The sequence below is a fragment of the Peromyscus eremicus genome, chromosome 10 (genome assembly GCF_949786415.1).
Source record: "Peromyscus eremicus chromosome 10, PerEre_H2_v1, whole genome shotgun sequence".
NCBI lineage: Eukaryota > Metazoa > Chordata > Mammalia > Rodentia > Cricetidae > Peromyscus > Peromyscus eremicus.
Genome location: NC_081426.1, coordinates 45,980,130 through 46,004,735, shown reverse-complemented (window position 1 = coordinate 46,004,735; position 24,606 = coordinate 45,980,130). Strand labels below are relative to the sequence as shown.

At 47.0% G+C, this 24,606-nt stretch overlaps 1 protein-coding gene across 1 annotated transcript in view; it reads left to right on the top strand.

Moving 5' to 3' along the window:
* Positions 1-24,606, top strand: part of Ccdc149 (coiled-coil domain containing 149) — a 61,847-nt gene that overhangs the window by 19,857 nt on the left and 17,384 nt on the right. The window contains exons 4-9 of the mRNA XM_059275051.1: positions 11,594-11,710; positions 12,553-12,725; positions 13,393-13,465; positions 14,748-14,832; positions 17,438-17,582; positions 23,992-24,068. Of these exons, the coding sequence (XP_059131034.1) occupies positions 11,594-11,710; positions 12,553-12,725; positions 13,393-13,465; positions 14,748-14,832; positions 17,438-17,582; positions 23,992-24,068 (670 nt within the window). The remainder of the gene's footprint in view (positions 1-11,593; positions 11,711-12,552; positions 12,726-13,392; positions 13,466-14,747; positions 14,833-17,437; positions 17,583-23,991; positions 24,069-24,606) is intronic.

The following is a 24,606-nucleotide window of genomic DNA, read 5'->3' as shown; positions in this document are numbered from 1 at the left end:
CCTCTGTGGCAGATGCATCGCATAGGTCAGAGATCAAAGGTCAGCTCTGGCAGTTCCTTTCTGTAGCAGTAACAAGAGAGCACGGTCTTCCTAATGAAATGTGCAGTCGTTTTCTTTAAGCTCATAAAAATACAAAGCAGATTTTGAAGGCACCATAAACCCACTGAAACAGTTTGAAAGTGTGATTATTTCTGATATTTGTTAGTGTATTATTTCCCTGTTTCCTCTTGTTATTCTGAGCTACCCCTGATTTTAACTTTTCTAATTACCTTTCTGCTTTGCCAGTTGGTTACATCTTGATCTTTTGCCTCCCCACCCCCCTAATCCCCCGCGTGTGTTTGTGTGTGTGTGTGTGTGTGTGTGTGTGTGCGTGTGCAGAGGTTGCTCTCCGAAATCTTTCTCCACAGCTCTTCACCTTGTCCTTTGAGGTAGGGTCTCTCAATCAAACCCAGAGTTTCCTGATGTGTCTGATCTCGCTAGCTCACTTGCTCTAGGGATGGCCCGTCTCCACATTTTGAACTTGGAATCATAGGGAAGCCACTATACTCTCCTGGCATTTTTGTGGCTTTGGAGTCCTCCTGCTTGTACAGCAAGGACTTCAACCACTGAGCCATTTCCCCAGCCTTCTTTTGCCTTTTAAGCATAAGAAATTTGAGGAAGTATTGATGGCAGTTGATATTTCAAGGGAAGCAAAGGTGGCTGTGGTGTGTGCATGCGTGCGTGTGTGCATGTGAGCGACCGAGCGAGCGTGCAAGCGTGCCCAAGCCTGGGCTTCTTCCCCCTAGTTGTTGTCTGAATGCTGTAATTTGTACATATGTCAGCTTGTATCCAAGGTTTTGGATTTAGTGACTCATTTGTGGCCTATGGAGTAATCTGTCTGCTGAAAGGTACCTGGAGGCTGTTGTCTTGTTCAGCAAACCCCTGCTCAGGATCTGGTTCCTCCTCTCAAAAAAAACAAGGACACAGCAGCAAGCCCCAGAGTCACCCCTCTGTTCTTTGCATCTGCAGTTTCGAGGCTCATGGCCACCCACCTCCAGGCCTTGATAAGATTGCTCATGCCACAGTGGTACTAGACTTCTTGAAACTAAAGGCCCTGTTCAAAGGTAGCTGGGGGCTGTGTGATAGGGAGAGAATTGGTTAAGCCTTTGAGGTCTTTGTGTGTGTGTGTGTGTTGTTGTGGTGGTGGTTTTGATGGTTGTTTATTTGTGTTGTTTTGATCCATGATGCCATGTGGGGCTCCCACTCTTCTTTCATCTCCCAGATGCAGACCACGTCCTTGTCACGGTGTGCCAGGCATCCGTGGTCTGTGCACTGCGGGTTTCTCCAGCCACAATCTGGCTGATACCATCTTCTTCATGCAGATTTCAGCCAATCTGCCATGCTGCCTTGTGTGGTAGGATCTTTGCATCTATTATGTACTCTGGGGCCTTCTCCTCGACTCCTCTTCCCATCCACTCCCTTTCCAGTCAGATCGTGGATTAAATGTCATCTTAGCCAGCTCTCAGTTGTCAGCCCTACATGTCCTCACTGCTTGGCTCTGCTTCTCCAACTGACACTTGTGTGGCCTTGTAGCCCCATCCCCCCCCCCGGGGGGGGGGATGCTCTGAAGATGAGTGCTGGGCCCATGCTTCAGTCTAGGACCCTTCTTAGTAAACCTCCCGGGAAGGGGCAGAATGCATTGTCTGGGTGAGCAGTGCTGTGAAGAGATACAGGGGACCAAAGGCAGGGCAAAAGGACTGGCATGGCGACTCATGAGTAATCTCAGTGCTTGGGAGTCAGAGGCAGGAGGATCTTAGGATCAAGGCCAGCCAAGATGAGAGTAGGACAAAGGAGTTCAAGGAAGAGAGAAGACGAGAGGAGAGCACAGATCCCCCACTCCACATCACCACACTGCTTAGTGTGAGGAACTCAGAAACGGAAACACAAGTTCTAGAAACGCAAAATGTCCCAGCAAGGGACAAACAGCAACTCCAGCTGGGAGCCCTTGGGCAGACCTGATAGGTGCAAGGGCAGAGGACCAATTCTGGCAACCATAGGATACCCATGCCAATCCTGCTCATGGTCGGCCCCATTCCACGCAGCCTACCTAAAGCCCGGGTATTTGCTGCTTGCAGACCAAGCAGGGACCAAGGGCAGTGTTTGCTGGAAACCTGCACCTGTGGGAAGTGTCTCCAAATGGCCATTTTAACAGTGACCCTTCGCCATGCTGTAAGAAGGCAGGCTGTAGGTATTAAGCACACGTGAGCACCGAGGTGACAGGAAATGGCCTGCCTTGGATATTTCAGAGAGACTGATTTTTCTATTTGTTCAGCTAGAGCCTTGGTGCCCTACACTTCATAAAGCACTTCCAAATGGCTTCTGGAGGGTTTGCAACGACAGCAGCTAGGACCACTTAGTATTTGCATAAGCTGGGGAGAGTCGGGTGTCTTGTGACATGTCCAGGAGCACTCAGAACTCATCACTACCTGACCTCCCTCTGAGTGGTGCCCAAGAATTGGGGAGAGGAGCAAGAATGCACCCAGATAAATACAAACTCCCAATCCAAACCAGATGAGAGATGTGACAGCTGAAAACCCACCTGCAGCTGCTCCTTCCTCAGAATTTCAGGGTTTTTGTTGTTGTTGTTTTGGTTTGGTTTTGGTATGGATGTGTTTGCACATGTGTGGGTGATTGCAAGCACATGTATGTGCTTGTACATGTTTGTGCATACATGTGGAGGCTAGGGATTAATCTCAGGTGTTTTCCTCAATCCCTTTCCTTGTATTTTTTTTGAGACAGGGTCTCTTTCTGAATGTGGAACTTGCTAGCCAGCAAGGCTCAGGGATATCCCCCTGTCTCCACCTCCTCAACATCAGGATTAGAAATTTCAGTGTTTAAAAGTCAATGAGCACTCTGGGGAAGAAAGTCTCCAGGCTCCACTCATTACTTTGGGGAAATTCTGAGGGTGATGCAGGGTCCTTGTGTTCATCTGTGGGAGGAAAGAACCAGTTATGTGGGAAGGACACCCCCCCATCTGTACTGAGTCTTCTCTGAATGGCCTTAACACCCCTGGTCTTTGCCTGCCTTTTCTTCTAGACATGGAATAGAGAGAAGGGTAAGGGGATGAAACGTGGCAAAAGCAGGAATCTCTGTGGATCTAAAAGTTCAACAGCAAGCTTGTAGAGGCTATCTGAGTCTTAAGAGGGGAGCTGGCACCAGCTCTCTGGCAGAGACAGCCCAGCTTCTGGAACACAGCCAGCTTTCTTGGCATAAGGACTGACGTCACAGCAAACATCAGGCATCTGTTTTAGTCAGGGTTACTATTGCTGTGATGAACACTATGACCAAAGCAACTAGGGGAGGAAAGGGTTTATTCAGCTTGTACATCACATCACAGTTCATCACTGAAGGAAGTCAGGACAAGAACTCAAACAGGGCAGGAACTTGGAGGCAGGAGCTGTAGCAGAGGCCATGGAGGATTGCTACTTACTGGCTTGCTCATGGTTTGCGAAGCCTTTCCTATAGAACCCAGGGCCACCAGACCGGGGGTGGCACCACACACAATGGTGGTGGGCCCTCCCACCATCAATCATTAGTTAAGAAAATGTTCTACAGGCTTGCCTACAGCCTGGTCTTATGGAGGCATTTTCTCAATCAAAGTTCCCTCCTTTTGCATGACTGTAGCTTATATCAAGTTGACATAAAGCTAACCAGCATACCACCAAACTGATGCCTATGATCTTGGAATGATTCGCTTCCCAGAAGGATCTGGCTGAAGATCAGCAGTGGAGACAACCCAGGAGTCTCCATCTTTGGGCATGCTTAGACCCAAGTGTGTGCCAGCGTGTGAGTGGTCCAAAGAAATTCAGTCATTTTCTGGGGTCTCTGTCTGCTCATTTGTAAAATGCCCATCAGTGGTGGCCAGGCTTCTTTCTGTGTTCACCCCCACACACCTGGTGACTTCCTGTATCCTAGCAGCTAACGTTGCATAAGAGGCTGAGAAACACAAAGCTCCCCACTAGGGAACGTAAAGGCTGATTGGGGAGACAGACAGAACAAAACACATAAAGTCATCAGACAGTGTCTAGTGTGAGAAGATGAGAAAGTAGGGTGGCGAGATTTAATGAGGGAATATGTGCTCCATCCTGCTCACTGTGCAGCAAGCTCTCTGAATGGGAGGGTACTGTTAGCTTTAACACGTCACAGGCCAGTGTTGCTTGAAAATCCCCTCATACCAGAGTATCATCAGCAGTCACAAACTTCCCGCCTGTGGTCCCACTATTTCCAGGGCCCCTAATATGTGCCCCAGGAGGGATCATGATCCAAGTGAAAAGTCTGCCATGTGGCAGCTGGACCTCCCAGCTCAGCCCCCTCATCACCACCCAGGTGTGGCTAGCAGCAAGCATCCTTTTTATACAGGGCTTCTGGAAGCTCTTCATGTGCTGTGTACCCTATTAAAGGAGCACCTGGAAGATGTACCCACAGCAGCCACCCCCAGACCCTCTGGGACAGTGACAGTAGTGGTGGGTCTTATGTGCTTTTCATTTTGCTTCATGTTAGAGATCATAGTCCTTGGCTGGTAGCAGACGCCTAATCAGCATGGCATGGGCAGAGGCAGGAAAGCTTGCGTTTTCAGCTGTCTCTGTGACATTGGAGAAATGCAGGCTTTGCCTTTAATAATAAGCTTTATATTTCACCAACTGGCAGCCCTAAGTACCTCTGTTTGGTCTGGTGTTGGCCCCGTAAAACCACAGAGCCCTTCTGTGACTGCCGGTCGTGGAGGGTGGTTGGATAAATCTGCAGAGCAGTGAAGTCTAAGCCATCAGCCAATAAAGACAGGCCAATGAGCAAGCAGGTGACCAATTAAAGTATACTTTGTTTATTTAAAAAAAAAAAAAAGGAAGGCATGTTTAGCTGTGGTTGTTTGTCGTGGTCTTGGATGAAAGCTAGGAAAGCTGTGTCCGAGCAAGCTGTTCCTGGGCGCTTCACAGAGGGGTTCTGTTGGACTAATCTCCAGAAGGGGGCACCCTAATGAGACGCTCTCTCCAGAGCGTAGCAGACATTTTGTTTTGTTTTGAGGTAGGGTCTCACGTAGCTCATGGGTTCAGTTCATTTAACTCATACGCTCTGGAGATGGCACAAGAAACAGTAGGTCCCTCCTTTCATGGGACTTCAGTTTTGGCAGAGCCACAACTGAACAAACAAGTCCCCTTTCTAGATTCTGGGAAGTGGAGTTTCACCATTGTACCTCTGCCATATCAGTAGGATAGTGTGGCTATGATCTGTGATCCATACTAAGGGTCAGAGAGTTGAAGGTGTATTCGATAGGACACTGTCTGGATATGTCAGCAATGCCAGGCACTAGGCAGAACATGAGGCTAGCTGGCTAATGGTATGGGTACTTGGGAAGTACTGCCCTCATATGCCCAGGCACAGAGACCTGGAAGAAGGAGGACAGCTATCTAGAGGATGAAGTACAAACGTCCCGAGGCAGGACTGAGCTAGGGTGTTTTTGGGAATTGCACAGGGAAGTAATAACCCATGCTAGCGCTCAGCACAGGCTCTGCGGAAGTGCGTGTGCTTTGTCTGAGCAGGGGTGGTGCAGAACAGTAGCACAGCAGAGGACAAGCCCTTGACAGCCAGAACCAACCCCACTTCAGCCATTCCTAGGACTTGTGACTTAAACCAGTGACCTTGCCTCTCTTGGTCTGTGCCCTCACCCAACTGGGCACCATCATTATGGGCTGAATACAAAGTGGATCTTCTCCTGGTTGAACATGTTTCAGCACCCTGGACAGCACCAATGCGGGAACAGGGGTCAAGGAGACCAGAACCCAAACTGATCCTGCCTCTTTGTAAGGAGGAGACATCAGGATCTGCCTCTGGGCAGTGTGGGGCAATGCAGAGGGACAGCTTTGATCTGAGAAACATTTGGAGCTCCCCACAGGGAGCCTGACACTGGATTGTGGACTCTGAAGTTCTCAGGAGGGACCGTGGAGCTGATGGCGGGTGCCACACGCAGATGCGCAGAGAGGCAGGCATTGGAAAGCAGGGGACCAGAGAGGGAATGGCTTTAGCTGAGATGAAATGTCTAGGGAAGTCTCTAATCTGAGCCTTGACTAGGATGACAGGAATGACTGGGAAGTTCTATGACTGGCTGTGCTAAGGGCAGAGGATATACAAATGCCTGGGAGCTGGGATGGGTACCAGGAGGCAGGCAGGGTGGCTGAAGTGCAGACACAAGGTAGCAGGAGATGGCACTGGGGCAGGTAAGGAGGGTCATGTGGGCCTCTCAGTCTTAGCAAGGACTCTGCACTCATCTCAGTGCAGAAGTAAGCCACTTCAAGTGTTGGTTGTGGGCAGGAAGCTCTGAGCACACTGCTTCTTTGGCCCAAGTAGGGAGCTCATTAGCTGATACACATCCTAGTATGTGGATGACAGTTTCTTGAGACCCAAGAGTGGAGCACAGGCCATTATCTTGTTATAAGTGACAAACTTTTTATTTCTTTTTAGTTTTTTTGAGATACAGTTTCTCTGTGCGGCTCTGGCTGTCCTGGAACATACTCTACAGACCAGGCTGGCCTCAAACTCAGACTCCACCTGCTTTGCTTCTGCCTCTTGAGTGCTTGGATTAAAGGCATGCACCACCATGCCCGACGGACAAACTCTTTTGCATAGACACTGATGTAAATATAAGATCATGCTTACCTTTGTTTTTTAAATTCACAAATCATATGTGGTGTGGCAAGGTTAGGTGACTTTGTCTGGGCACATAGCTAGGATTAACAGAAGAATCTGAACATAGGTAACACTCAGATCATAGTGATTCTGACCCTGGCTGCCTCCCAATGCCCATTGGACAAAATGGATTCCAGAAAATGGAAACAATATGAAAGTTAGAGGATGTTAAAGGCCATGACAGAGGAAACCTGGGAAGAGGTCCAAGAAGGATTCAGCCTCTCTGACTCAAGGACTAGGTTAAACCTGGTGGGGCCTGGATAGCTGGAAAAGAACCTGGAGCCCTTCCTACTACGTTGTTTTGTTCCCCGTCCCTCGGCAACATCTGAGCTGCAGCTGGGCCTTGCACACCAGCCAAGGACTCATGTCCATAATTCATTCATAAACATTTATTTCTCTCTAAATCAGCAAGTGGTGGTGTCTGTTGCTGACAGAACACTAGTCCTCTTGGCACTGGGAGACTAGCTGTATCTTTGTGATGCCCTGTTTGAGGATAGCAAGAGTCGGGGAGCAATGCTTATTGTCCCTTCCCATGGTAGACAGCCACCCCCTCATGATTTCTTGTAAGCCTGGGTCTGGAGCTCAGCTTCAGCCATCTCTGAAGACAGCAAATTTCACCGGGTGGTTGTTAGGAGCTCTTGAATGGATGATGATTATGATGATGATGATGATGATGATGATGATGATGATGATGATGATGTGATGGTGGTGGTGGCGGTGGTGATGGTGAATGACAACAGCAACGATCATAATGGCAATGACGGTAATGAAGGTGATGGTGATGAGGATAACCATCCCGCAAGCAGCTGATGTTAGTTAGTCACATACTTTCTCTGCTCCTGGAGTAAGCTAATGTCGTAGAGAAGAACACCTTCCGTTCTTCATGGCCATTGTTGTCATCATCATGGGGCAAGCTCAGACTACCTGGATGGTCCTTAAACCTCACATGCAGTCCAGGGCAAACAGTCGTGTGCATGCTTCCAAACTGTAGTGTGATTGGTGAATGTAAACACTACGACTTTGCATATATAGCTGGAAAAATGAAGTATATGTACATTGAACACATAAATGCAATCGCTCTCCATTTTTAGAATGACTTCTCTTCTTCTGCATCCCACATTCCTTTTCACCTAAGTGACCTCTAACGACTTGCCTCCAGGCTCTCTCTCATTTCACACTGTGCTCTTAGCAGAGAGATACAGAGGCCTGGAGAATTGCAAGCTCATTCTTGGGGAGTGAGTGTGGGAAGCCCTAGGCAGGTGACCCCAGAGCCTATGAGCTGTCCTTGTAGAAGGCAGGCTTGATGCCCTGGCCTCTATGTAGCTACAGTGATAGGCTCATCAGGGCCCTTCTGTTGACTGAATTTAAATTTCAGACCCAACTTGAGCTTCCGTTTAAAAGTGTTTCAACTAGCTCAGCCCTGCAGTGTGGGAGCAATATTATCTGCACATTAAACACCAAATGATAGCTAACGTGTTGATTGACATTTAACTAGCATCCAGTGTGAAGATGGCTCTGTTGTGTGGGGCTGGGCCTCACTAGGCATGTGTAGTAATTAATTGGCATTGAACAAACATAATCATATGACTCTTCAGTGAAATGTGAAGTGAGGCCAGTTGTGACTGGAAATTGAGGTTTCTTTACATCTAGCTCAGGCTGTCTGTCCAACATGTTACATGTCAGAGGAAGGCTCGAGTTTTCAAGACACAGCCTGAGTCTCCTGTGGTCTCCTGCCAAAAGCCTGTGTGCTTGTGATCCAGCCTCTGGGGTTTGACAAACGCTGCTTCTCAGCTTCGCTGTGTATCTTTGGGGATGTGCTTTTCAGAATCCTGTTGTCCCGAGCCAACGACCAGGTGACAGGAAAGATGTTTCACATTCAAGCTCTTGCTTGAATCAACCACTTCTGCTGTCCATGTGTTCCACGAGGCCACTTCGACGCTGCGTGTGAGAGAACTGGCCCTCTGGTCCCTGGAAAAGTGGGGAGGCTCCTGCCGGCCTCTGCCACAGCTACTGTGCCATCGCTCAACACAACTATGTTTTCTGTATGCTTCCATTTAACGTGAACTTATTTAACAGAGATGTTTATCAGCACTAAACTAAAAAACTTACCCATTCTTTAACTTAGACTCAGAGGAAGCTGCCTTAACTCACAAATTTTCCCGATGAGGCACATCACAGCCTTCCTTCTTGCACTCAGAGACACTAGACAGCATCCCAGCAGCATGCAGGAATCCATTGTCAGGAGACCTTTTACACACTGCCAGTGGGAGTGTAGATTAGTAGAGCCATGGGAGGAAATTCTGTAGCACTTCAAATTACAAATAAATAAAACGTTATGTATGTACATCAAACTATAGTAGTTGCACTGCTGGGTATGGATTCAAAGGAATAAAATCAGTATATTGAAAAGATGGCTGCATGCCCATGGTCCTTGATATGCTACTCAGGCTAACTATAGTATGATGTCAACCTAAGTGTCTATCAATGGACTGGATAAAGAAGATATGGTAGATGTACCCAGTGGGATACCATTCTGTCTTCATAATGGATGAAATACAGAAGACATCGTGCTAGTGAAAGAAAGAAAGAAAGAAAGAAAGAAAGAAAGAAAGAAAGAAAGAAAGGAAGGAAGGAAGGAAGGAAGAAAGCATAGAAAGACAATTACCACACGATCACATTCATATCCAGACTCTTAAAAGGGGTTTTCACAGAGATGTTGCACTAGCTAGTTTTTATTGTCAACTTGACACAACCTTTAATCACCTGGAAAGAGAGACCCTCACCTGAAGAATTGCCTCCATCAGATTGGCTAGTGGCCATGTCTGTGAGAGATTATCTTGATTGATGTGGGAGGGCTCAGCCCACTGGGGTGGGGGTGGGAGGGAGCACCATCCCTGGGCAGTTGGATCTGGGCTGCCTAAGATAACTAGCTCAGCATGAGCCAGGAGCAAGGCAGTCAGTAGCTCCGGTTTTGCTTCCTGCAGTTCTTGCTTGAGTTTCTGACCCAGTTTCCCTCAGTGATGGGCTGTGGCCTAGAAGGGGAAGCCGAAACCAACCTTTCCCTCCCCAAGTCGCTTTTGGCCAGAGTGTTTTATCACAGAAACAGAAAAGCGAACAGGACCGAGTAGAATAGAGAACAGTGTTTCTCTGAGACTGGTGGCATGGGAGAGCATAGGTGTCAGCATCCTGACACAGTCACACTTTGGAAGGATTAAGTGCCACACTTTATTGCACAGTAGGTGACTATGGTTAATTAGCACCATGCACTGTGTATTGTAGAACAGTTAGATTCCAAAGAGTTCCATGATAAATGATCAATGTGGAAGTCTGTATTAACTACCCTGCCATGACCATCATACAGCGTATACATGCATGTAGGCAACACACTGAGTCCCACAAGTATGTGACTTTTATAAAACCACCAAAATCATCAAAGAAAAATAAAAATGTGAGCACTCAGCACCAAGCAGGCCATGGACAGGCCATCCATGGTGTGAGGCAGGGAGGCAGAAGGTGGGCTGAACGTCTGGCCTTCACATTTTTCTCTCTCTGTGAATATTCAACAATGATACTGGAAAATTTTGAATATGGATTTGGGGGTGAAAACAAGTAAGTTGTATGGAGTAGGGAAATCCACAAATCCACGAGCTGTGAACTCCAAGGATAGACTTAGCAGATTCCATTAAGAATGGAGTTCTGTGTGTGAGTATCCTTTACCCTCTGCCAGGCTGTGGCCCATGGCACCCAACAGACATTGTGAGATTCAATGGAGCGGCGAATGGTCATTGCATCCTGTCTGCATTTCTACAGTATTCATTTCTTTTCAAGTTCATTGCTATTATAACTTCAATTAGGTAATTCTGCCTTGGCTTAAATTAACTTTCTATCGATCACCTGACCCAAATCCTTCAGAAATGCTGAAGTTTAAGCCCTTGTACCGGTCACCATTCTAAGGCTCAAGCAGGAACAAGAAAGAGCATGCTCACAGTGAGCTACGCTGGGCTGTCATACCCACATGATAGGAGCAACATGTTTCTAGGGCTTCATGCCTATGTGAGCCCATCCACATACATCCAGAGGGAGAAGTCAATGCATGATGAACCTTTTTAGGATAAGCGCATTGTGATGGGCAGGCATAGATGTTCTGATACTCTGGGTTCATCCTGGGACCTCTCCCATAATTCCTGCTGTGGCCTTACCTGGGAGGTGGGAGCTAGGAAGACAGTATGCACAGTATCCGTATCCCCAAACACACCTATCTGAGTACTTTATGTATTTGGTCTCTTTATGCATTTTCTTACACATAAGTTCTTAGCACGTACTTGGTCATAGTGAGGGCAAGACTTGTGTTCTTCAGTGCACTCTACTTATCTTCTCGAGAAGCTAGTCCATATCTGGGATCATTCACAGACCACATTGACAGAAGCATTTACTAGACATTGAATAGCATTTTTAAAGTTCTTGATAGCATGGCCTAGGGGTTCAATGTGGGGTGTGTCCATCTTGGCCGATCCTAACCAGTCCTAGGGAGTAATTCTGGATTTTTGCTAAGTCTAAATGAGGCTCAAGATGTTCTTCCTCACTGTGGCAGTGCCCATAGCACATCCACCTTCCAGGGTCGAGCCTGGGCACCCCAGCGTTACACTGGATGTGTGCACATGTGTATTAACAAGCACAAATTATTACAGAAAATTTCTCTTTCTTAAACCTTCATAATATTGGCAAGTCGTTTGTCCTATACTTTCTTCCAGTAGTTCCTGCAAGAGTTTTATTCTTCCAGAAATTTCTATATAGGTCCTTGAGGTCTGGGGAGATGTACTCATTCATATTCTTCCTCTCTTCCTTTGCCTTTCTGTTCTGATAATGGGAAATGCAGCTGTTGAGGATGACAATCGCTAAACAAAGACTAGGAGATGAAGAAATTGGCATGAGGCATTTCGCAGCCCACGAGCGAGAGGATTTGGTGGAGCAGCTGGAGCGAGCTAAGGAACAGGTGACTGCTGAGCTCTGTTGTGGGTGGGGAGGCCTGCACATGGCCTCACTAGAGGAAGCAGGACACACATGCTCCCATGGCCCCTCCCAACAGGAAGTAGGACACACATGCTCCCACGGCCCCTCACAACAGGAAGTAGGACACACATGCTCCCACGGCCCCTCACAACAGGAAGTAGGACACACATGCTCCCATGGCCCCTCCCAACAGGAAGTAGGACACACATGCTCCCACAGCCCCTCCCAACAGGAAGCAGGGAACATATGCTTCTGTGTCCCTGTCCAAGAGAAGGCCAGGGGATGCCAAGAGGGCTTGACTTCCTCGGTTCTGAGCACACCAAGAGACTTGCCGCCATCCACCCACATAGGCAGTGGGCAGGAAAAGTGACAAACTGCCCTTTAACTTGCGAGTTCCCACTAAGATGCTGAGTGATGCTTTGTGGGTGGGATTTCAGAAGGTACAGAGTCCTGCTTGGGAAGCAGCTACAGGAGCAAGGACTCCCTTTTCTCTTCTCGTGCTAACTGAGCACAGGACACCCAGGTTTTATTGGCTTGGAACAGCAAGAATTTGTAAGACTCTAGAGTCAGCCTGCTCTTTTCATGCCTATGAATGGGAGCAATGTGCAGGGGTTGGAGATCAGGCTCATCTGTCCCACCCATGTTAAGTGTCTGGGGGGAAAGTGTCCCCTAGCCCCAGCCCTTACCCAGCCTGCAATGCAGTGTGGGTAACTCTAGCACGTGATCAGTATCCATAAGCTCACCAAGTCAGCCAGTCTAGTGGAAGCTAACCCCTGACCCAAAAGCCCACGTTTGAGGACCACTGTGACACTCTTTGGATTTCAGATCGAGTCCTTGGAACATGACCTGCAGGCCTCGGTGGATGAACTCCAGGATGTTAAGGAAGAAAGGGCTTCCTACCAGGACAAAGTGGACAGGCTGAACCAGGAGCTCAACCACATCCTGGGTGGTCACGAGAACCGTATCATTGATGTGGATGCTCTGTGCATGGAGAACAGGTGAGTGCAGCTGAGGGAGGCAGTCGGGGGTTCCTGCAGCCCTGCCTGCACTTGAGACAGCTGCATTGGGAATAAAAAGCAAGTCACAGCCCCCAAATATTGGCAATGGCCTGGACTGGCTACAAAAGTAAGAAGAGAAGGGAGAGACGCCCACTTATCCAGCCTCCCTTGCTTCCCACACCTTCTCTGATTGGGCCACAAGGGTGAAGAGCCAGGAAGAGTTGTTTGTGATTGCTGTCAAGGAGAGGAGAAAGAATAAGAAAATAAATTGAGAAATTCCCTTAGCTGTGTCTTTCCCCCCAGGCACATTTCAGCGCGTGGATGTGTCTGACTCGTGTTATGGCTGGCGTCTTCTCTTCCTGGTTTGCTCCCTGGTGGAATCATCTTAATGAGAATTATATGAAAAGGATGTTGTTGTCCCTTAGGGGATCTCCGAGAGGGCTGTTTTTAAAATGGGGTGTCTGTGCTTCGGGCATGTCTGACCTTGATCGAATCCGTTTCATAAAAGGTCACATTTCCCTGCCCCTGCCCTCCAGGATGAGAAAGAAGTCGTTACATGCAAATGACACCTGGGCTTCATGTTTTGCTCTTATCATTCAGTGGGCTTCATTCCTCCCCCATGCCCATCCTGGTTATGTGAATTTTGTTGTGGTTTTTTTTTTTCTAGATATCTCCAAGAGAGATTGAAACAACTCCATGAGGAGGTCAGCCTTCTGAAGTCAAACATTGCCAAATACAAGGTAGCACAATCAATATCAAGTCTGTGATTCTTCACTCAGCATCTGCCTGTCAGCCTGTTTTCACTCTCTCTTATGTTTCAAAGGCATTCCACCCCTTTCCTGTCCTCCCAAATGGAGTCCAATAAGACCCCTAATCGGAATAGCCAGTGAAACCAACCACAAAACAGTCAACTCCCAACGCCATCCCCCCCCCCCAGTATCTGCTTCTATGTCTACAGTCTGAACAGGGCATTCTGGGAACTCCAAAACCTATGTGCTTCCACCTTGGAGCCTCAGCCCTTTGACCTCAGGGGTCCTCTCTACTTCCTCTATGAAATGTATAGTTGTCAGATGCTGTTTATCTCATAATTATCCCCAAGAAAATGGTTTCTGTGGGAGAAGAAGCAAGGACGAAGCATCACAACCCAAATGCTAATGTTCGAGGCACACGGAGAGGGTAGAGTGTTTGAATTTGCCTCACTGTCGTTTAGTCCAATTCCAGCTCCATTGGTTGGATAATATCTATTTCTGCAGTGTTGGTTGTAAGTGTTATAATTGGAAAACTCTCCTGGGTCTCTCTGCTTTGAAAATAGATTGATGGCTCTTCCTGGTGCAGAAGTTTTATAGCCAACTGAATGATAGGGAGAGCTGGCTCATTGTCTTGGTTGTTGACATTGGCTTTGTCCTCAGAGATCACCATGGCTTTCCATTTGGCGGGAGCCACACTCTCGTTTACATCAATCTGTACATAAACATGAAGAAGGAAGTATGTGCTTTTTAGTATATGCATTTACAACCATATGCATCCTTTCCTGTGTCATATATCATGTTCATATTCGAAACAATGCCTGACTACTATACATCAGTGTGAAGACAACAGTCCATTCTAAGAATGACCATAGCAACATGTGTACTTAATCCTGTGTCCAAGGCAGACATCACTAATTGACCATGATCCTTTTCCAATCCAAATGTCATATCTTTCCAGATACCACCATGGGTACATAAAAGCAAATGTAGTCTTCATCTCATGTCTGTTCTAAAATGATTTCCATAACAAACTCTCTACATGTTAGATAAGGAACTACGGTTACTGCCTTTCTCCTTTGCAGTAACTTAAAAACCAATCAAGCTCTCTATATGGAGTCTTCTAAAATCCCAAGGATTGAGAGTTCTGTGTTTTAGGCTACATTTGGAGTCTGCCAGTGATCTTGTGAGTACATGGGGTGTATCCCCTTAACAAAGAATTTTTCCATTGCTGTCTTTCCTGACAAGGTTTTGGGTTTTTCTATTGCTGTTGCAGAATGCTCTCGAGAGACGGAAAAACTCCAAGAGCCAAGGCAAGTCCAGCAGTAGCGCTCTGACTGGGGTCCTGTCTGCAAAGCAAGGTAGGAGTTAATGTCCAGGTTGGACCAATTTCTGAGAGGAGAGCTGTAGTCCATGTCCCACGCCAGCCTCTGGGTTTGTGGGGCAGAAAACAGTGGTACCCAGCTGCCACTTGCAGCAGGATTGCCTGAGTCCTTCCAAACCAGATTAACCCCTACCCAGGTTTCTGGTTTGACAGGTGTTGGGGGTGGGACCTGAGGATCTACATCTGCAGGGTTCCCAGGCCATGCTGCTGTAGTGGGGGACTCCACTTTAAGAACGATCACCTCTGAGCTTCTTCAATGACTGGACCCTCTTGAAAATGTTTTTCCTTCCTCATCATCACCTGAGAGCCTCTAGATGCCCAGCCTCCTGAAGTGTATTTCTCCTGGCCTCTGCAGACAGAACGGAAAAGCCCCCTGCTGCATAGATCATTGCATGATGGATCATGGGAACGCATGCCGTTTCCAAAGAAGCTTTTATTGATTGCAGCTTTGTTCCCCCTTCCTGTCGATTCCAATGAAAAATAATGATCTTCCGGGAGCAGTCTGGGGGAGGAAATAGCAGGAAGCTTGAGTCTGGTGCTTCATATTCTGCAGTCAGTTCTCGACTTAAGCCTAGGTTGCACTGGCTGGCTTCTCAGCTGCTGACAGTGTGGACCAGCAGCTATCATGGCCCAGTCTTAATCAGAACTGGCTTTAAAATGCATAGCGTCTGCAGTGGAGTCAACAATCAAGGTTCTTTCCCAAGCAACTTCTTTGCCCCCACTCAACTAGAAATGAACATCCTAGAAGTGTTTTTGAATGGAAAGCTATAGCACCCTATAAAAATGTGGAAAAGCCCATCTCTGTGGCTCAGCAGGTGAATTGTCTGCCATGTAAGTATGAGGACCTGAGTTCAGATCCCCAGCACCCACGTAAAAAACTGGTTGTGGTGGTGCACACTAGTAATCCTAGCACTGGCGAGAACGAGGTAAGGGGATCATTGGTGCTTTCTGCCCAGCCCCCCTCATAGCCTAATCGGTGAGATCCAGGATCAGAGAGAGACCTTGTCTCAAAAAAATAAAGTTGTGCAGGCATAGTGTCTTTTACCTCAGCACTCTGGAGGCAGAGGCAGGCAGATATCTCTAGGAACTGGAGGCCATCCTGGTCTACATATCAAGTTCTAGGCTAGCTAGGGCTGCATAATGAGACCTTGAGTCAAAAATAAAAAGTAGAGAGAGATTAAGGAAAACACTGATGTCAACATACAGCCTCCACATAAACACGCACATGCATGCACACACATGAACATGTGGACATGCATAAATATATACAGCGAGCGAGCGAGAGAGAGACAGAGACAGAGACAGAGAGACAGAGAGACAGAGAGAGACAAAGAGAGACAGAGACACAGAGAGAGAAAGACAGAGAGACAGAGACAGAGAGACAGAGAGAGACAGAGACAGAGAGACAGAGAAATAGAGAGAGAGAACCCCATGCATGGTTAGTCCTGGATACCATACCTTGAAACCAGCTTAGAGTCTGGACCCAGGTCCCGCCTCTTCTGTCTCAAGTGCCATCTGTGCTCAAACACCACAGGCAGAGTTACCCACTAACTCAAGTCTTCTAGAAAAACCTAGAGAAGCTTACTAACGTGATCTATGGGATTAGTAATCAAAAGGTAGGAGAATGGCAATCCACTAGGAAAAACCTAAACAGATGCCCTAGCAAGAACTAGCAAGAAATAAATCAGACACATATGAACTTTTTGCCCTAAGAAATTTCTTCATACATTCAACTGGAAATGACATAAATATCTAGCAATAGCTAAAGAAATTTTTACAAACCTAGATAGAGTATTAAAGTGGGGGTTCACATTTATGTTCTAGGGGAGATTATTGGGATGGAATGTTGTTAGGTGAAAAAGTAATATTTTTCCCATTTTAGAAGAATATTGAATGAATCTGGATACATACATATAGTTACATAGGAAGTAATATTCGAGAGAGCACAGTGTTTTTTTCATGGTCAGGAGGAGTACCAGGGTGGTGGGCACTTGTATTTTCTCCCCATTGATTTACCCCTTTAAAGTGGCATATTACTTTTGCCATAATCAGAGCACCTGAAGGGCAGGGAAGTATTGTCATTTGCAGGGCAGTATGACCTTGAACAAGTGTTTTTAACCCATCTGAGACTTGCTTTATTGTTAACACAATGGAAATAAATAACACTTGCTGGGTTTGGGGTCTCCCCCCCCCAGTTCAGAGTCTCAGTGAATTAGTATAAAAATGTCTACACACACTGGCAAGTGAAAATGTTGTTAATCTCTGAACAGGCTGCAGATGGCTGGATGTGAGTGTGGTTCAGTGAGCGAGCACCTGCGTAGCAGGACAGCCTGGGGTTCCATCCTGGCTTGACGGAAAGAAGAAACTTTTTGAAAGGGGGTCGAACTTCCTTGAGGCTTTCCCACTTAGCCCCCACACTGAGTTTTATGTCATTCTCCTTGTGGTAGTTCGGATAGACTCTCGGTAAAACACGATATCATGTCCGAGCTCGGGATCCCCGTTATCTGGGAAGAACTGGCATGAGTTTGCAGCCCCATGTTTCAGAATCCATGACTGAGCTGTCAACTCGGTGTCCTCCCTAGTCCAGGATCTGCTCTCTGAAGATCATGGGTGCAGCCTCCCAGCTACTCCACAGTCCATTGCAGACCTGAAGTCTCTGGCCACGGCCCTGCTGGAGACAATCCATGAGAAAAACATGGTCATTCAGCACCAGAGACAAACCAACAGGTATGCAGTGGGTCCTTAGACTTGGGGGGTAGGAGAGTGGGAATGAGGCTCCCAGAGGTAAACCACAAGCACTCTGGGAAGAAGGTAACATCCCTGAACCCTGAAATCTGGGGTTTGGGGGGGTAAACCCCATGAAACCAGAACTATGCTTATACTTTGCATTGGCATCCAGGTTATCCACCAGAGTCAATGAAGCAGGAATCTTGATTTCTTGGTGAGCATGTCCTCTGAGCTGTCCCCTATTAACACCACAGGAGAAGGCCAGATCTCTTGCCTCTTCCTTAGCTCTCCTTTTGAGGTGGGAACTGCCTCAGTGTCCCTTCAACTCCATAACTTGACTCTGAGGGTCTCTGATGACCAGGAAAACCATTGTCAGCTGCTATGGGCTGCTGTCCCTGTGGGGGAACTTCCTGTCACTCTGTTGGATAATGGAGGAAAGATGTTGAAAAGGAAAGGTCAATAAGATGGAGCACCCTGTTTATTTTAATGAGTGTTGATTGTGTTGTGTCAAATTGAGCAAGTTGAGGTGGTTTAAAACAGTGGTCAGAAACAACAGAGTCAAGCTGAAAATGTCCTGAGAATGGTAAGAACAGTAAATCAAAGCAATAAATATTGCACACATCAGTCCATTTTCTGTTCCAGTAACTGAGTACCCAAGACTAGGTAATTTATGAATATTTTTAAAAATAAGGAGTTCCCTTCTCACATGTCAGGAGGCCCAGTTCAAGAGCATGCCACTGTGTCTGGTGATGGCCTTTATGCCACATCTGAACATGACCCAGGTACCACATGGTCAGATATGGCAAGCATGCTTACCTGGATAGCCTTCTCATAAACCCACTGATGCTAGGGTGGGGCCCTCAGCCTCCTGACATCATCTCATCCTAACCACCTCCTAAAGGCGATTAGCATTAATGAGCTTGGAAATTTAACTCCTAACACGAGAGCACATTTCAGTCACAGCAGGGCCAGTTTTGTGGCCTGTGATCTACACAGAGAAGGATTTGCCATTTGGCCAGATACTGCTACCGCCATCCTGAAGTTCATGATGATTTTTTTCATGGGGAGGGGGTGGTGGTGTGGGGGAGGTCACACTTTTCTCTTGCACAGAACCCTGAAAATTGTAGGTGGTCCTGCTGCTAAGACTCACACTCAGAGCCACAGTGGCACTGCAGAAGAACGGAGCAAGAACAGATGTTAGAGGGGAGGGACCTGAGAGTTGGGGCCGCCCAAGGCGGGGACACAGGCAGGGAAGAGGGCACGGGAAAATGATTGAACGTGTTATAAAAACACAAGAGAAAAGGGAAATGATGGAGTGCGGAGAGGACCGTACCAGAGATGAAGATGTATGTGGGAGAAAGCAAGAGCATCAAAGGGAGGCCGGCAATCTCCCCGGATGACAGGGTAATTTATTGACAGGAGATGTTTGCAACAGCCTTGCAAAATGAAACAGCCATGCTGAACTGCAGCTACTTCTCAGGAAGCACGGGTGGGAATCTGATGGGGGAGGGCGGTCTTCGGGGATCCCCCGAAGCCTGAAGTGAGCCTGCTTCTCACTCCTGAGAGACACCCATCCAGGGGCTCTGGGCTCCTTTGAACCCCACTGTGATAAGCATAGGCCCCAGAGGCAAACCACTTTCTCCCTGTGTGGAGGCTGACATTTCCATTCCTCATGGGTTTTTTTTGGTTGTTGTTATTTTGTTTGGTTTTTGAGCACTCCTTTGCACGTTTACTCATTTTAAAATAGTTTTTTGAGCCATGGTTAAACAACCGTGGGTCTCCACACGTCTTAGCTGTCCAAACCCCCTCCTTGGGAGAAGTCACCTTTTCTTGTGTTCCATGTGGCCTTCGAATCATGCAAACAAAGGCACCATATATGAAAACGCACCTAAGTATTCATATATTTATGGATTTTTTTAAAACAAAAAAGCAGCTATTCTTTCTCATAGAAAAGGGAGGAACACCCTTGGTGCCTTTATTCCTTAGCTTGCCTTTCCCCCAGTAGGTCGTGGAGGTAGCATCATATTGGTACACAAAGGAGTGTTCACTTGCCATTTTTGGTACTTTGAAGGCCTTCAGTTTCATAGTTCCTGGAGGTGTATAAAGAAGTAAACTGTCCTATAAATGAAGGGCTGAGAACAGAATGAGAGTTTGCTCAGCTCCCTGGTACCCCTCATGATTTAGCCTTATAACAAAACAAAAACAGAAACAAAAACTAAAACAAAAACCAAAAAGCTTTATTAAGGTGAGGTAGTACCTCAGGACTAACGACCTCCCGTTCTGGAAGCTCATGCTCTGGCTACTGGCTTTTTTTTCTACTCTTTGACAATGGCCCCCTTCAGGCAGAGGGCCCTGTGGGAACCATCTTGATGACTGCTAAGTACCAGGGGACTTTATGTTCAAGCGACGCTTAATGGCTTGGCCATTTGTTGGCTCTGCTTCGTGATGATGCATTAGCTGTTACCTGGTTAGCACTAAAGACAGGAGGAGGTTCCCTTCCTTAACAGGCTGATGCCACAAGCAGAGGAGATGGTTGTTAAAGTACCGCCTGTCCTTGCCAAGCAGCAAATTCAGTAACACACCTTCCTTTCCTGCTTCCCTAGCTGATGGTAAATGAGCTGGGAAGGTGTCTAAATCTCATGTAACAGTGAGGTCCTGGATCACAGCAGAATTTCTAAGGGCCTCAGGTGGGTCATGCCAGGTAGTGCTGCAGAAAGCCACAGCTTCCCCTTCAGGACGGGGCCTTTGTCTGGACCCTCCCCTGGGAATTCTACCAGACCGGCCAGCTCCTGGGTTCTCTTTGCTGATTTCTAACCTTACCCCCAGGAATGTTATTGGAAGCCATGTTGCAAAGTCAGTATGGGGGCCTGACATCCACAGGATTTTCTTAAACTAAGGGGAAGGAAGTAGGGGGGAGTGTATACCAAAATCTTTACTATATCTTAAAATGACCTGTAACTACCTTAAAAATAAAACAAAACAAACTCTCCCATCCCACCCATACTAAAACCCTCCTCTCCCAAGCCTGAGTGTGCCTCCAGCTCCTACCCTGGCTGCATCTGTCTTCCGGCACACCCATCTCCCTTCCTGTCTGCTTATCTGTCTTAGCTTCTCATTGGGGAACCGGGGTTCCCTTCATCCTCCTGACACCATCTCCCCCAGCCCCCCACCCTGCAGGTTAGGTCACATCTTTCATGCACTTCTTGGAAGGAGCAGACTCTTCCCATTAGCACTTTTCTCCCAGTGGCTTCCAGGCTCTGGCTTGTCCCTGTTCCTTTCCTTGTCACAGCCCTTTCTTGCCAGCCTCTGGTTCTTGCCTCACTCCACTGGCAAGAGTAGATCTCCTTCCTGGCCCCAGGCTCAGACGGTTGCCTATTCCATGAGTTGCCCTGTGGTCATGCATCTTTAATGTGGCCTCAGCTCCTCCCCTTCCTCCTCTGGCCCTGTTCCTTGGCTTCCCTGCATCCCCACTGGTTGTTGGTCACATCTTCACCTTCCTGGACGATTTCTGACCAAGTGGAATTTCTGCCTCTACTCCTAATCCTTATCTGTGCTCCACATCATATGAGGACCACTTCCTAAACTTCTCTCAGCTGCTTAGAAGACCTCAGTAGCTCCCCAGAACTTGAGATTAGAAGTCTGAGTGTTCTCAGCACAGCTACAGGCTCCTTCTCCCTCAGAGGCCCTACCAGCCTCTCTGGTTCTCCCTTCCTCATAGCTCCTCAATTTTGCTCTCAGCTTTTATTAGATTTGCGTGTTTTCAGGCTTAGTTTTTATCTAGTCCCTCTGATTACCAGCTGTGTGAGTTTCAAGTTTCTCATCTGTAAATCAAGGACCACCTAGCCAGACGTTGAAGAAAAACAAAAAACAGAAAACAACAACAACAAAAAACCCCAAACAGGGCAGTGTATATATGTTCAAGGGCATAACACCTGGCTTGGAACAAAAGCTGGATACATATCAGCTATCCTTAGGTTCCCTAACACGTTGTGCATGTGTATCTACCAACAGACTATTGGTCTCCAGGAATAGGGGTAGGGACCTCTCCTTTCAGCTTCCCCTCCAGCCTGTAGCACAAAGGTGGATCCCAGGAGCTGGTTTCGGATTGGTCAGACTTCCTGAGCTACATTTGTTCTTACCCTTCTCTGCATCCTGAGACCTGCCAGCCACTGTGGCTCTCACAGCCTCTTACACCAGCTCCCATAACCCCCGCCTGAGTCGCTGTGTGAGGCCAGACAGGAGATCCCTTCCAGTCACGCAAAGCATCTTGGGTTGGATTTTGTACATCACCTGTGGCTATATCCATAGTTCTATGAGCACAGATTTTTAAGGAGTTGCGGTCACTATTACTGATGGTTCTGTGGCTGCTGTTGCCATACCCACAACTTCTCCCCAGATCCTTTATTACCCCCAGCCCTACAGTCCAGGTGCTACCACTGACAAACTCGAGCGGGATCCCTGGAAGTAGAATGTGTGTGTGTGGGGGGGGGGGGGGAGGTACCGGTCACTCCACTCATCCTATTTCTGGGAGAAATGGCTGGCTTATCCAGAAACAGCAATGAGCAAAGCCTGTGCTCTACCTATACACCCAGCTCGGGGCACGCCTCAGCATCACTGAGGAGTAGTGAAGCCTTAGCTTTTGTCCTAAGAGGCAGCTGCAGACATGCGATCTTATCTCATTAAGAAACAAGCAGGAGCACTGTTGTGATTGCATGCCAGACCCATCAACTGTGAGGAAGGAAGGTGGGATCAGAAGCTCCATGCAAAATACTGAAAGGCAGGTTAGGAACAACGGTGTCCACGGAAGGGTCAAGGGTGTGAAAGCAAAACAGACCCAACAGATGATGCAAAACTGGAAGTAGTTGATGAGCACGCTGCAGAGTGCAAGACTTGAGGAAAAGAGAGGAACATGGGCTGCGGTCACTAGAGGAAGGAAACCAGGTAGAGCAATGCCACTTTCCCTGTGAACTCCAAGGGAAGATTAAGATGCCGCAGGTCGATTCAGGTAAAATCAGGATGTACCGAGCTGTATATATGTACAGCTAAATGCATATTCATGGCGCTGAATGTATGTGGGTGTGTGCAGCTATCTCTGGAATAGAAAGAGACGTAGGAGAATAATTCTGCTGCTCTAATTTTTCCCCACTGAAAGGAATCGAGAATTTGCTATTAAGGAGATTTTCATGTCATTTCAGCACAGCAGTGCCAAGAAAATCCCCCAAATAAAAATAAAGACTGGTTTCCAATTCTAGACCACTGGAAAGCAAGGTTTTAGATGACTTGTCAGTCATGTCTCAGCTATGTTTAATGTCTGGAGCGAATGAACAGATGTTTACCTTTTATGCACACAAAGCCTGCCCTCCAAGCTTACAATCTGATCTTCTCTAGTGCACATTTCAGAACTTAGATATCCCAGTGAGTCCAAACGGCCATTTGGAAAGCAACCTTGTTATCCTAGTGATACCCAAACCACTGAAAATTATTTTTAAAATTCTTTTTAAGATTCATTTATTTATGTATGTTGGGGGCAAGGTGCACATGTGCCATGTCTAGTGTGTGGAGGTCACAGAAAAACTGGCAGGAATAGGTTCTCTCCTTCCACTGTGTGGGTCCTGGGAATAGAACTTGGATTGTCAAGCTTGCCAACAGATGCCTTTACCTGCAGAGCCATCACATAGTCCCACTGAAAACTCTTTTGAAATTCTTGTTATTCACCTTTACCATAGATGATTGCAGATTATGAACAAAGAAAAAGCCTGTGTTTAATTACACACATTTATTGGCCACCTACATGGTATCAGACATTGTTCTTGATATCTAGGGCATGGGCATCAGTAAGACCTAGTGTGGGTCTTTGAAAGCTGATCTTATTACTTTATTGCCTCAGAAGAAACATTTCCAAGTGTGGCCCTCTATGTTACCTACTCTCACAGAATGAGGGTCCACTGTTACTAAAGGGCATTAAAAATCAGTTGTCATCTTTAGCAATGAACAATTCTCATATGGAAATTCCTTGCAATGTTTTGGACAGTGAGGAAATATTTGTTCAGCCTCCAGGGAATTGCCTTGTGGAACAGAACTCAATAGAATAGCGTGTGTGTGTGTGTGTGTGTGTGTGTGTGTGTGTGTGTGTGTGTGAGAGAGAGAGAGAGAGAGAGAGAGAGAGGAATAGGAAGAGGGAGAGAGAGGAAGAGGGAGAGAGAGGGGGAGGGAGAGAGAGACTTTATGTTCTATTTATTTTCAAGTTCCACATGAACTTTCAATAGACTGTGTATCATGTACACATGTGCATACTTGTTCTGTTTTTAGCACTGTTCTTAAATGTGTCGACCTCCCCATTCACTACCACCTAGGCCTAAGCCATGACATGTGACTCAGTCTCTTCTTAATATTTTCCTGCCGTTTCTAGAATCCTAGGGAATCGCGTGGCAGAGCTGGAGAAGAAACTAAGAACTCTGGAAGTTTCTGGTTTGTGGAGTCTTCCAGGTAAGCAGGAACTTGTGAACGGTGGTGTGGCTTTCTCCTTCTTTAGGATTCTGTTCACTTTTAAGAAGAAATGTCTGGCACAATTTGCAAGAAGATTCTGCCTGTTTGAGGCCCTTTGATGTGAAGGCTATTGAGAAACGTCTCACAAATGTTTCAAATTGAGAAACCATCGGATGGCAGGTCCATGGAAGGGACAAACTCCAAAATATACAATGAATTTTAGGAATCTCATGTGGCGCACTGAAGTTTACGTAGCCTAACTTCTCAAGCTGTCCACTCTGTGTGTGTGTGTGTGTGTGTGTGTGTGTGTGTGTGTATGCGCACGCGCATGTGCTAACCTATGTGAAAGCCCATGAGTTGTTTCATTTCTTATCGGTAATCATCAAGATTTGTTCCATGTAACCCTCCCTCTTAAAACGAATGGGAGAATATACAAAGATTTGTTCAATGTAATCACCAGTCCTAAAAACCGAATATCAGATCTTACAAAGATTTGTGCAATTTAATCATCAGCCCTAAAATGGAATGTAAAAACCAC